At 35.6% G+C, this 13081-nt stretch overlaps 1 protein-coding gene and 1 pseudogene across 4 annotated transcripts; one reads left to right on the top strand and one right to left on the bottom strand.

Moving 5' to 3' along the window:
- The first annotated feature begins 1204 nt into the window (after nt 1-1204).
- Nucleotides 1205-3499, top strand: LOC105034426 (patatin-like protein 2; annotated as a pseudogene).
- Nucleotides 3500-9103: 5604 nt separating this feature from the next.
- On the bottom strand, nt 9104-11721 carry LOC105034419 (protein MIZU-KUSSEI 1-like). 4 transcript variants are annotated; one of them, XM_073247782.1, is made up of 4 exons: nt 10682-11721; nt 10451-10575; nt 10213-10326; nt 9106-9449 (listed from the first exon to the last, which is right to left on the bottom strand). In XM_073247782.1, exons 1-2 carry the CDS (start codon nt 11318-11320, stop codon nt 10519-10521), a joined length of 696 nt encoding a protein of 231 aa, XP_073103883.1. In that variant the 5' UTR covers nt 11321-11721; the 3' UTR covers nt 9106-9449; nt 10213-10326; nt 10451-10518. The 4 variants fall into 4 exon arrangements, with proteins under 4 accessions (XP_073103881.1, XP_073103882.1, XP_073103884.1 ...); XM_073247780.1 differs by having other exon boundaries at nt 9104-9449; nt 10213-10575; nt 10676-11721; XM_073247781.1 differs by having other exon boundaries at nt 9104-9449; nt 10213-10575.
- Between the last annotated feature and the right edge of the window lie 1360 nt (nt 11722-13081).

Raw genomic sequence — 13081 nt, 5'->3', positions numbered from 1 at the left:
AGGTCCATATCGTCGATTGCTGGGACGACTCATTTATTTGACCATCACTAGGCCTGATATTGCATACTCGGTGCATGTTCTGACACAGTTTATGCAATCTCCTCGGCAACCACACTTAGACGCAGCCTTCCGTATTTTGCGATATTTGAAAGGGTCTCCAGGTCAAGGCATATTTTTTCCAAGTGTCAACACCTTTCAGTTATATGCTTATTGTGATGCAGACTGGGCAGGATGTCCCATGACAAGGCGCTCTACTACAGGTTTCTATGTTTTCTTAGGAGATGCTCCGATTTCTTGGCGTGCTAAGAAACAGACAACAGTGTCTCGTTCCTCTGCAGAGGCCGAATACCGGGCTATGGCACACACTATCAGTGAATTACTATGGCTTCGAGCCCTCTTATCCGACCTCAGTGTTTCACATCATGGTCCCATGTTCCTTTATTGTGATAATCAAGCAGCTTTACACATTGCTGCAAATCCTGTGTTTCATGAGCGGACCAAACACATAGAAATTGATTGTCATTTTGTCAGAGAGCGACTACAATCTCAAGACATTGCTACACGATATGTTCCTACACATTGTCAGCTTGCAGATATCTTTACCAAAGCTCTCGGCTGTGATCATTTTCAAGAGATTCTATGCAGGTTGGGCATTCGAAATCTCTATGCGCCAACTTGAGGGGGACTATTAGGAATGTACATTGCCTATATCAGGAATATACAGAATATTAGAAATATACATTATCTAGAATATTTTTTACAATGGCATGTTACAGAATATTAGGAATGTCCATTGTCTAGAATATTGTCTAGAATATTTTATAATTACTATGGTTTGTTTTTGAATTGGGAGGATCATGTGATTGATACCATGATCTCTCCAATTTCCTGCATGTTTCTCTCTTCTTCATCTCTATATATGGATGTACATATCATAGTGAAATATAATGAAGTGATCTTCTCCACTTGTTTTTTTTATGTTTCTCCTCCTTTTTCTGCATCTCTCGGGCTTTTCTTTTACATATTAAGCGTCCATTGGTTCAGAGTCCTGAATTGCACAAACCTAACTTTGTTTCAAGTTATCCTGAATCCCAAAAGCCTTAGCATTACAACTAGCCAAAGCCTCATGAGTTCCCTTAGCTCGAGCCTTTCAACCGTCAGCGATGGCATCGCCACACCAAGGTCTCCACGTTCCCTTGGAAAGATGGTTACGGTGCTATGCATAGATGGTGGGGATGTGAGAGGCATCATCCCTGGAACTATCCTTGCCTTCCTCGAATCCAAGCTTTAAGTACGGCAACCCTATTCCATTCATTAGATTAAAAATTTTCTATAGGTATACTTGCAATATTCTTCTCTGGAAAGCAACAATCACATTTGTTTGGCTGTAGGAGCTTGATGGAAAGGATGTGAGAATTGCAGATTACTTTGATGTAATTGCTGGAACAAGTACTGGTGGGTTAGTGGCCACCATGCTCGCTGCTCCAGATGAGAATAGTCGTCCACTCCTCGCAGCAAAGGAGATCAATGACTTCTACATTGAAAATTGTCCAAAGATTTTTTCTATGAGCAGGTAAGGATGGGGCAGCATGGTCCAAACTCTTTAAAATACTGAACTTTTAGGAGATATTTGGTTGGAGAGAATGGGGTTCTTGAATCGGAATCGGAATGAATGACTTTCATTCTAATTGTTTGATTAGGAGGAGTCCCATTTCGATTCTGATTTCAGGATAGAATGGGAATGACTCAATCTATATAGAACTCAATCCCTATTTTTCTCTATGAATTCAAATTTTCATTCCAATTCTGATTTCGATCACGAATCAAATGGTTCGAAGGATTTGACCATTCTGATTTTGATTCCAAGCCATTCCGATTTCGATTCTCATTTCGATTTTAGTTATGAACCAAACACCCCTTAAAGATGTAGAAAAATGGTTCCAGTCATACCTAAGCATTTATCAAAAAGAGAGAGAGAGAGAGAGAGAGAGAGAGGAGACCAGTTTTGATTTGCACATGAAACTCCAGACTAGGATGCACGCAAATGTTTCTACGTGACTAATTAAAGATCGAGGCTAAAGGACTTTGATGAACAATTTATATGATGACTCTCTGACAAGAATTTATAGTTGCCTTCTTATATTAACTTCATGATGCCTCTCTTCATGCAGCAATGGAATTTTAGGATCAGTGAAGAGCTTATTTGGTAGCATCACGGGTCCAAAGTACGACGGCAAGTATCTACACTCCAAAGTACAGCGATTGCTTGGTGGGACTAGACTCCATCAGACTAACAAATATAGTTATTCCCACTTTTGACATCAAGCTTCTTCAGCCTACCATCTTCTCCACTTTTGAGTTATATAATATGTTTCCCCCTCAAAACACCATTTAAATTTGGCATTAATTTTACCTTTTCCCCCTTCTATACAAGTAAATTTTCGTTACAATGGTGATACCACGTCATCGTTGTAACAAACCAATCAATAGTCAGAAATGGATAAAATACTAGGGGATAGTGTGAAGTATTATCCATGAAAATCGATAAAATATAAATATTTTTATTGATTTGTTATAGATTTGATGTGGTATCATCGTTGCAATGAATATTTTTTCCTTCTATATAGACTAAGAAGGAAGCTTCAAAGGATGCTCTCATGTCAGATTTATGCATATCAGCAGCCCCGACACATTTTCCTGCACACTATTTTCAAACCGAAGGCTTCAACGGGAAGTCCCGAAGCCTTAATCTCATTGATGGAGGGATTGCCACAAATAATCCGGTAAGTCATCACACGAACACCATTTCAATTATAAATTCCTGCACTATTTTATAATGAGGAACAACTAATGCTTCGATTATAATCATCTTAGACATTATTAGCCTTGAATGAAGTTACAAAAGAAATTTTCTAACAAAATGCTGACTTCTTTCCAATAAAGCTAGGAGACTATGGAAAATTTCTGGTTCTCTCTTTGGGGACAGGATCAGCCAAGCAAGAAAGAAAATTGAATGCATCCAAGGCATCCAAGTGGCGCGTGCTTGGATGGCTATACAACAATGGCATGACACCATTGATTGATAGTTTCAGTCAAGCTAGTTCCGATATGGTGGACATCCATGCCTCGGTCATATTCCAAGCATTGCATTGCAAGAGTAACTATCTTCGGATACAGGTAAATAATAACATTCTAGTAGCTCACTTTAAAAAAAAACATTCTAGTAGCTAACAAAATTTCATTTTTAAGTTTCTTGTTGATTTGATGGATGTGACAAATATTTGGCTTGTAGGATGATACTTTGATGGGTGACACAGTATTTGTAGATGTATCTTCCAAGGAGAATTTGCTGAAACTTGCTCAAATTGGCGAAGAGCTGCTAAAGAAATCTGTATCGAAGGTGAACTCAGACTCTAGAGTGTATGAAGCAGTCCAAATGGCAGGAACAAATGAAGAAGAATTGACCCATTTTGCCAAGATGCTTTTCGATGAAAGATGACTCAGGCTTGGGAAGATGTGTTTGAATGAGCAATGCCGGCATGGTGCCAAACAAGAGAATGTGAATTAATTCGCTTTAGCCGTGCAATACAATTATTCTTTTGTTCTTCCTTTTCTGGTGCAAAATATTTTTGATTCTTTTATTATAAGGACCAATAGCATTTCTAAAAATACTGATCCTTAAATAACATTCTCTTGTGAAAAGTTTGGGATATATATATATATAATTCATTAATTAATTAATTTTTTTATTTTAATAGAAGAACTGTATCTAATTGCTTATCCAAATGGAGAAAGATTGAATACTTGCACCTATTATTGCTCAAGAAGATCTTTTTCTGAGATCATGCTCAAAAAAATCAAAAATTTGATGCTTATCCTAATGAATTAATAATAAGTGAAACTTTAACTAATGAGATAAAGGAAAAAAATTGGAATTTTAGTTTCCCATTGAGGCGTTGTTTTTGCAGGAGATACCAAAACTAGAGCTTTCCTTATAATGAATGAATTTGGAAGAAAAAGAAAGAAAAACAAACTAATTTTACATTTATTGTTGAATCTAATACCCGAACCATTTTATTGATGGCCATTCAAATAATTATTTTAATCTGATCGAGAAGAAGAAAGATTTTTCTTAGTCCACTTAACTCGAGACTCTCAAAAGAAACTAGAAGAAGATGGAAGAATTTCAAAAGTGGGGTTTAACTCATTCTTTTTTGGATATTTTTTTACACCTTGTAAACTAAGATACATAGCCTTTATTTATAATATTGATGCGGCCCTATCTTACATAATTGAGTAGGATTCTTTCCTAATTTGAATAGGACTAGGTTTCTAAAAAAAGGCTAGTATATATAAATAATCATGCTAAAATCCTACACAATGTAGATTTCAACTTTTACATTAATTTTGTCTTTTGTCACTTTACCTAATTTTTTATAGATTAGAAGATAATATCTAATCAAAGTTTTTCTTAAAATTAAAGAAAAGCTTCAATTGATCAATCTATTTTAGAGCCCAAATGATAGAATTTTGGCCTAATTTAACTCTTAGAGATTTGCCCAAAATTGTAAATCTCAAAAAGCTATTCGGTTTAGAAAAAGAACATCAATTCTATTGGGCATCGTATGACTAAATTATGACTTTCAAAGTTTTGATATGGTAGATCTTGCTTCTTAACCCTATCCAATTTTACTCATAATAATTAAATTGGTCCATGTCAAGTTTCGTAATCCTTCTAAACTAGAGCTCTTCTTATTTAAAAGATTTAGTTCATACTAAATCAAAATTAAAGGTGAAAAAATACTTGCTTTCCTATCTCACAATTGAACAATCTGACTTTGCTCAAAAATGGATTATGGCCTTTTTCTTCTTTACTGGAGGATCTCGATGAATCACTTAGTTTGCACTTGTATCTAGATGTCATGTTAGGCATACTCCTTATCATCATTCCTCATTGATAATAACTACAGTGACTCCTTGATATCGATCTTAGTTGATCAATTGGTGGAAACTAACGGATGAGAGCTTGGCTGCTCATGAGTAGTATCGGCTTCTCGTACCATCATCATAAACTTATTATAGGCATTAACAAATCACTTTGTCTAGGCATGATAGTTGTAAGATTAATATTATCTTATATTCTGTAGGCATTGCTTATGAAATCATTAATCTCATCTTTTACGAGATAATATTTTCTTTGTCTCTTATAGGATTTTACATCTCAATCCCAAATGTATAATCTCCCAAGGATAACCTGGCAAACATCCAAAGAAACTATTTCATAAGTTACCTCATCAATATATCATTCAGTCATGGTGAACTTGAAGGTACATTACTTGGTGATATTCAACTCAATACCTTTCTGAATCTAACAAAAAAGATAAGAACATGTATGAGACTTGGTCTATAATCCTAGGTTCTAAATCAAACATTTAGAGATAAGATTCTTCTAGCTTCTAAGATCTATAATAGCCTTAATGATATTCTACTTCACCGACATCTATAAGCAGAGAAGTTTGTCTCATTCCTCTATATCTATTTTAGTTGTTGTCTCGAGTTTTCTCATCATTAAACTCAGTTTGGAGTCTATTTGCTCGAATTTGGGTAGCTTATCAATCTCTATAGTATTGAGGATAGCCTTCTCCTTTTTTTTTTTTGGAATCATTATCCTTCAACTTCAATTTGGGATGAAGCTTCCAACATTTTTCATTGATGTATTCATGAAGGTTACAATGATCACCATAATTCTTGAGTCAAGTCGGCCTGCTTCTTACCTTACTCCCCCTTCTAACTTGATTATCTACTATCTTTCTTCTTGCCTTCCTAGATCGATTCTTCTCCTTGATCCCCATTACCTTTGCACTACCTTCACTGATATTTTTAATTTTTAAGAGCTTTAACTCTTTTTGGATATTCTCATGGAGATCTTTGACATACTTCATGAAAACTACATAATCATCGATGCAGATTTCAAATGAGATTCCTTGTTTATAGAACTTAATGGTATAGTCTTGGACCTATTGATTTGTAATGCAAATACTGCTACTTAAGCCACCAATTCTCCTCATGGCAAATTGGATAAAACTATTTCTTGACTAGGCCCCTGTATTTGCTTCCTGTCATATTAGAAATGTCATGAGGAGAATTGGTGGTTCAAATCATATATGAATTCTATTAGGAAAGACAGCATGGCTAGAAAGCTTTAGATCAGGCAAAAGTTATTTTCTAGATACTAAAGTATCTATAGATAGTAAAGTATGTTTTTAATCATCTAATTTTTCGGTATCAAAAGTCTCATCGTATAAGGGGAACTTGATTTGTAGACCTGTCAATGGGTCGGAACCTAGATATCCAGATCTGGACCCGATCTTAGGTACTGGATCCGAACCCGGACCCGAATACTGGACGGGTCTAGCCTTGAAGTACCAGATCCGAACCCTAATGGGTCCCGGGTATCTGGATCCGGTTCTGAGATCCGAAACTCATATTTAAAGTCTCAAAAAAAATTTAAAAATTATACAATAATCTAGAAAAATATCTAAAAATTATACAATCATATGATTATACAAATAAAAGTATAAAAGTTGTTCAAATTCAACAACTAAAACTCTAATTAAAGCATCCAAAAACATAACAACATACAATTATAATATATATATATATATATATATATATTATTCATATCTCGGATCTATCGGATCTGGGTATTAAATATCCATACCTTATCCGTTTACATGATGGTTTATCAGATCCGAATCCGGATCTGGATCCAGGTAAACGGGTCCAATACTAATATCAGACCCATATCCGTCCGTAAATATCTGCAGGTTTTGGGGCTAGACCCGATCTGTTGACAGTTCTATTGATTTGAACTTCAACTTTAAATAGTTGAATAGAGGATCTTTATCTTCAAACATAAGAGATAGCTCCACAACAGAAGTTATTGGTGCTTATATTGAAGGTATCATCACTTGAGAGATGATCTCAATGAGTTTAGCAATCTTCTCCTCTAGTTATGCAAGACGTCCCTTTATCTCATCATCTATCAAGGAAGAACTAGTAACCATACTCATTTTTATCCTTCAATATATTTGAAGCATAAATAACCCTTCTCTTAATTGCTTATATTACTTATGCACCTGAACAATAAACTAAGATTCTATGGATGTAGAAAATCGATGCTTTGATACCAACTTGCTCGATGGAGGAACGAGGCTCTAATATCTATGTGATTTGATCAAAGAGAAATATTTTTTTTTTGAACTAGCTCATCTCGAATCTCTCAAAAAAAAAAACTAGAAGAAAATGAAAGAACTTGAAAAGTAGGGCTCCAATCATCTTTTCTTTTTATTGATTTTTCACATCTCTTAAATTGAATAGCCCCTATTTATAATACCAATGAGGTCCTCTTGCACAATTTAAGTAGGATTTCTCTTTTAGTTCAACTATGACTAGATCTTTAAAAAAAATAACTAATATAAATAATCATGAAAAAATATTAAATCCTATAGAAGGTAGATCTCAATTTCTACATCAACTTTATATCCTATCGCTCCATCTAATTCTTCATAGATTAGGAAATAACATCCATCAAAATCTTTTCTAAAAAGAGAAGTTTCGATTTGATCAATTCTTTTTAGAGCTCAAATAATGAAATTTTATTCCAATTCAACCCTTCAAGAGGTTGGCCCAAAATTATAGATCTCAAAAAGCTATTCAATTTCAAAGAAATTAAAGATCATTTCAATGGAGCATTGTATGACCAAGCTATGACCTCCTAAAATTTGGTGCATATTTTTTGATTTTTTGATATGGTGGATCTTACTTTTGGATTCGGTTCAACCCTATTTATTATGGCTAAAGTGATCTACATCAAGTCTGATATCTTTTTTAGTCACCATTGATATTGGTCAAGCATTAGGAATCGAAGAAGAAGAAGGATGCTATAACATTTCTGGACTATACGAAAGAAATGGAACTTTGATGGCAAAGCTAGAAGTTGAAGAATTATATCACAGAAGACCCTAACCATAAATGTTTGTCCAAAGTTTGACCTAAGGAGAGGGAAAGTCCAGCTTGTGCTTAACATCTTTTAACTTTGTAATTCTTCATGGATTTGTTTATCTTTTATTGTTGAATGAATTTCAGATTAAGCTTTGGTCCTCTTAAAAGAATGCCCTAACCTTCAACAATACTTGTTTATTAATTTTGTAATTGTGTGGCATGACACATATGTAGCTGAGCTTATGTCTCTTATGACAATCGTAGTTAGGGGTTATGTGGCACCTTGCATTTCTAGTAGCATGTAAAAATTATTGCAGCTATAAGAAGTATTGTATGTGTATTTGCTAGTGTTTGTTTAACTTATTTGTATCTATCCTAACCTTATGTGTAACTAGATTGTAGAAAGATCTAATTGCAAGCAACCATAGAGCCCCTTCATGCTTGTTTGCATGTTTCACATTTTAAACTTTGCTTATCATAACCAACAATACCGCCACTCATCTTCTCTTGACTAATTGTGTTTCATTCTTTATTCCAATGATAGATTTTATAATTTATAAATTATTCATTTTTAAATTTGATATACAATTTTTTGTGTTAAAAATGTTCAGTTTCTTGGCTCATATTAAAGTAATTTTCATTTGAATAAGAATTCATGTTTAAGTTACCTTCCCTCATGTTTAATTGGAAAATGTATAGTAACATTGTATTTGATCATTAATTATTATAATTCTAACTATAAGAGTATTGTTAAAATGAAATAGGACAGTACCATCGGTATGATACTATTTCAATATTGCGAAACCAAGTATACTGATACCATCTATATTGGTGCATATTAGTCGTATAAACTTATATCGATGTATACCAACAATATATACTATATTAAGTATACCAGTGCATATCAATGGCTTTTCATTTTTTTTCTGGATGTTTGTAGCTAGTTTCGGCGTGTCCTGTCCTACTATATCAATAACATACTATTTCAATGAAAAATAGTACAAGATTCGGTATTTGATATTTAAAATCATGATTTTGTTTCTTGAGCATGCAAGCATCATCATGAAATTGTATAATTATGTTTTTATATTTAGGTACAGTCAGGTCCAACTGGGATAAAATACGGTCCTCATGCCGTGTACTTCCACTTAAAACTAGCTTTTAGAAGCACAATACATAGAACATGATGTCCCATTTTCTTTATGGGAGGGAGATGGAAGACTGACCAAATTCATGCTTTTCCAGTTTACAATGCTATCATGAGCTGGATCTGGCATGCTTGATGCTGATTGATGGATACAGTCATTTCCCATATCTGTTGTGTGGGAAGTCGAAGGTCATTCTCCTTTGGAGTTTGCTGCTGGGTGTCTTTCACAAGGCCTTGGAGTCATGTGGAGCCTCCAGATGGCCATCCTCTTAAGGTGGGTCCTTGTGAACTGATGTTCCTAAAAAAAATGAGAAATGATATCGTCTATGGAATGCACTACCATACAAATCATTTTATCTTCTTTTTACGTGCTTCATTTATTATGTGCCCAACGTGATGATTCACCCATACAAAAAAAAACGAGCTGATTGGCATGATGCATTAGCATACCGATGCATACAGTGATCCTGTTTGTTTGCATACTTGTTCTTGTACAACATAGTGGAGACCATTTAAAAAAATATAGGAAAAAACCTGCTAACGTGCCATGGAGTTGGTGGAAGCAATCACATGTTTGCTGATTTGCTCGTGTAGCTGGTCTACCTCACTTTGGGGATGGTCAAGTGGTTCTTCCCTACCATCATAAAGCTAACATCATGTCACGTTCATTGGTGCCCAATGCACCGAATGGAGCCAATAAAGGCACTCTCATCTTGTGACATGCACTTTATCTTGGTTTCCCTTAGACAACCTATCGTCAGTCATTACTGTTGCATCTCTTGAACAACTTATCCGTATCTAATGCACCATATATATATATATATATATGATCAACTCTATATACAAGTTCTTTTTTTTCTTTTATTTTTATTAGCAACACACCATCAAGAATTTTAAGCAAGATTGTTAATCAGTAATTGTTCAGTGCATAGAGCAAAAATTGTATTCACATGTGGCTCATTCTGGTCAGAGAAAAGGATTTTTAAATAAATAGCAGCAAAATGAGATCCGTATAGGCAACTCAAACGTAGTATAAATAGCCAAACATGATAAGGTCTTACCTAACTAAGATAAAGTTGGGGAATATATTTGGCACAGGTATTGCAATAGTTCTCATGAAGAATTCATGACAATCTTTGACATGACCATAGCTCAGGTGGTACAGCATTAATTTTCTGAAGAAAATCAAAATTTCAGTGCAAGAAGGTACTTCCGCACATGCATATATGAAAGATACAAAACCTATAACACACTAGGAACTGAAATTGCCTTCAGATCATGGATGCACAGAGGACTAACCTTACCATGCCTAACTTCTCTGCAGACTCCTATCAGTTTGATCACAAACTGCCTTTTAAGTAAAATCATCATATCATTGGAAAAAAGAAGTATTTTCTACTTGCTCTCAACAATTCCCACCACCACTGCAATATCAATGACAAATGAGAACTTATCAAAGTTCATATATATACCGGGAGAGTATATGGCACAAGAAGCATAGAGTCCAAACATAGTTTACTTCACCCTCACAAGAAAGATGCTCAACTCCGGCCCGCCGGCGCCGTCGGGGTTGATCATATACAAAGCTTCCGAGTCCTTCGATCCCACCACCCTCTCGAACCGAGCTCTCAAGTATGTCATCTCCCCCTCCTTCGTCTCCTTGTCGCATGGCAAAACGCCTGCACCCATGGAGACACCCCTCAGAATTTGCATGACATGTCCCTCGTCGTCGGAGATCTGCTTCCTCCTTATCGAATAACCCGACTTCCGGCCATTGCAGTAAACAGCCCAAAGGTATTCCTCGATGAGCTTCTTCTTTTGAGTCCTTGTCTCGCTCTCAAGCGCAATCTTCACCAATCCAGATGCCATTTCTTTGTGGAGAGAGCTTGTGAGCATGGGGAGCTCTATAAGAAAGGTGGGTGGAGACATGGGGTCTTCTTGTATGGCCAAGCTCACCCTTCCTTTCCTGTATCCAAATAATGTGATGGTTGTAGCTTTGTCAGAGAGTAGTGATCTTTTGCTTGGCCGGCCTAAGAGGGCAACCATCTTGCAGCCGGATGTGAGCATGGGAAACAGTTTGAGCATCCGAAATATCCCCCTGCCGCCCATCTTGGTTCGACGGCCTTCGGCGGTGTGCCGAAGTAATGACATCAATTTTGGTGTCTCCATTACTGAAGGTAGGTGGAGAGTGTGTTCTTTAAGGTTTGGTATAGAAAGTGGTGGTTTGGAAGGTAATGGAGGAAAAGGTGGGGAGTTAAATTTATTCAAGTGTCATCTCAAAGGAAGAGAGGGCCTTGCATTCGAAGTCTTATAGGAGATTGGAAGGGCGTTGCATTGGGTGTGCCTTGGAATCCTCTTCCTCTTTTTGGAGTTAGGGAGGAGCACTTCCCTTGTTGGGTCTCATGTCATCAGGGTTGGTGATGAAAATATTGGAAGGAGAGTGGATGGACAAGGTCTAGGTGGCCGGACCACCCGGGGTTAGAAAAAAGGAGTCCTCTCTGGTCAATGTATGGGTGTCACTCTAATGAGCTTTATGCTTAGCACATCATCCATGAAAAATTATTGGTTAGACCGGATTCATCGTGGACCATAATATTTTGTTTGTTAAAAAAAGAGAGAATTAAATACATTGTAGCAGTATGTGTTGTTGCTACGAAGTGCAAAAAAAAGAATCCAAAACACATGCTTCGTTCATGTATTTTTTTTTAATTAATAATTATTAGTGATTCACGATGGATCTAATTCAATTAATAATTTTTTCATTCATAAATTTAAATTAAATTTTATATATAAAATAATTTTTTTTATAATATTAATTATTGAATTATATTTTGCATAGAACGCAAAAGCGCTCTAAACTTCTCTAACTATTTTTGCATAAGTGCCGAAGTGATGAAGTGATGAAGAGACCACCGTCTAATCTAACAGTGGATTTATGTGTGGGAAGGTGGACCCTTCTTTCCCACCAAACGTACACCCTCCTTCCTCCAGCCATAGCCTAAACTAATAATTGAGGCCATCTTCTTTTAAAATGTACTTTTCATTCATGTGGCAGGTAGCTTTTGTTTGGGTTACTTTCGTCTCGTGATTCAGATAAAACATGATAGTCTTGCACGCATGGTGCAGAAGTTAATTTCTTGAAGAAACCGTAGCAAAGAAAATATGAAGTTGAGGTGTTGAACCTTGTCAAAGTTTGAAATCAAAGGAAGATGAACCTTTTTTCTTGTGGCGACAATCACAAGAAGATGGTTATAAGTTTAAGCTGTCCCCAAATGTACATTTAACCCCTTAAGAAACGTTTTAGATCCCAACCAACATATGGCCATCATAATAAATTGCTATGATAAGGATGCTGTTATGATCCATGGTTGATGTGGTGCACCGTTTCTAAGCAAAGTTTAGATAATAGTGCTATTCCCTCATAATGGACTCCACCAAACCATTAATTATTGTTGTAATGGTTATAATTATTATTATTCTTCCTAAATACATGATTTCAATTTTAATCCATAATACTTCTGAATTAAGGAAAATAGTAAGAGCCTTTGGTTGCATCCCTGGAAATGACTAAAACATCCTTGATTAACTTAAACAAAAAATTTAAAAAGTGATAAAATAGGTGATAATGAAAGATCAGCCTCTGTTTCTATCACTCTTATTTTATTGGTTATATGTTAGAATTTAGACCCACATCAAGATTCTTAATATATTGGTCCATTCATTACAAATTTTGCTAGTTGTTACTCTCCTCCAAGTTGAAGACTCTCCTGATCTAAAAAGGAAAATAAAAAAGTCTCATGGACTGCTCTCTCTCTCTCTCTCTCTCGGTTTTGAACATGAAAACCAAAGAAGCTCTGTGTTAGAAATAACATGCTATATTAGGATAATTAATATATGTTAGAGAGATTTTCTCAAAAAGATCCTTAACTC

This window comes from Elaeis guineensis, chromosome 13, assembly GCF_000442705.2.
Source record: "Elaeis guineensis isolate ETL-2024a chromosome 13, EG11, whole genome shotgun sequence".
In the NCBI taxonomy this organism is placed as follows: Eukaryota; Viridiplantae; Streptophyta; class Magnoliopsida; order Arecales; family Arecaceae; genus Elaeis; species Elaeis guineensis.
This window is presented reverse-complemented; position numbering and strand designations above follow the sequence as displayed.

What these genes read in the sequence shown, in the direction of transcription:
- LOC105034419 (XM_073247780.1), bottom strand. Translation starts at nt 11,320, where the DNA reads ATGGAGACACCAAAATTGATGTCATTACTTCGGCACACCGCCGAAGGC. An exon ending in TGAGCATCTTTCTTGTGAGG is followed by an intron (nt 10,576 to 10,675) that starts GTGAAGTAAACT and finishes TTGATATTGCAG; the next exon opens with TGGTGGTGGGAATTGTTGAG.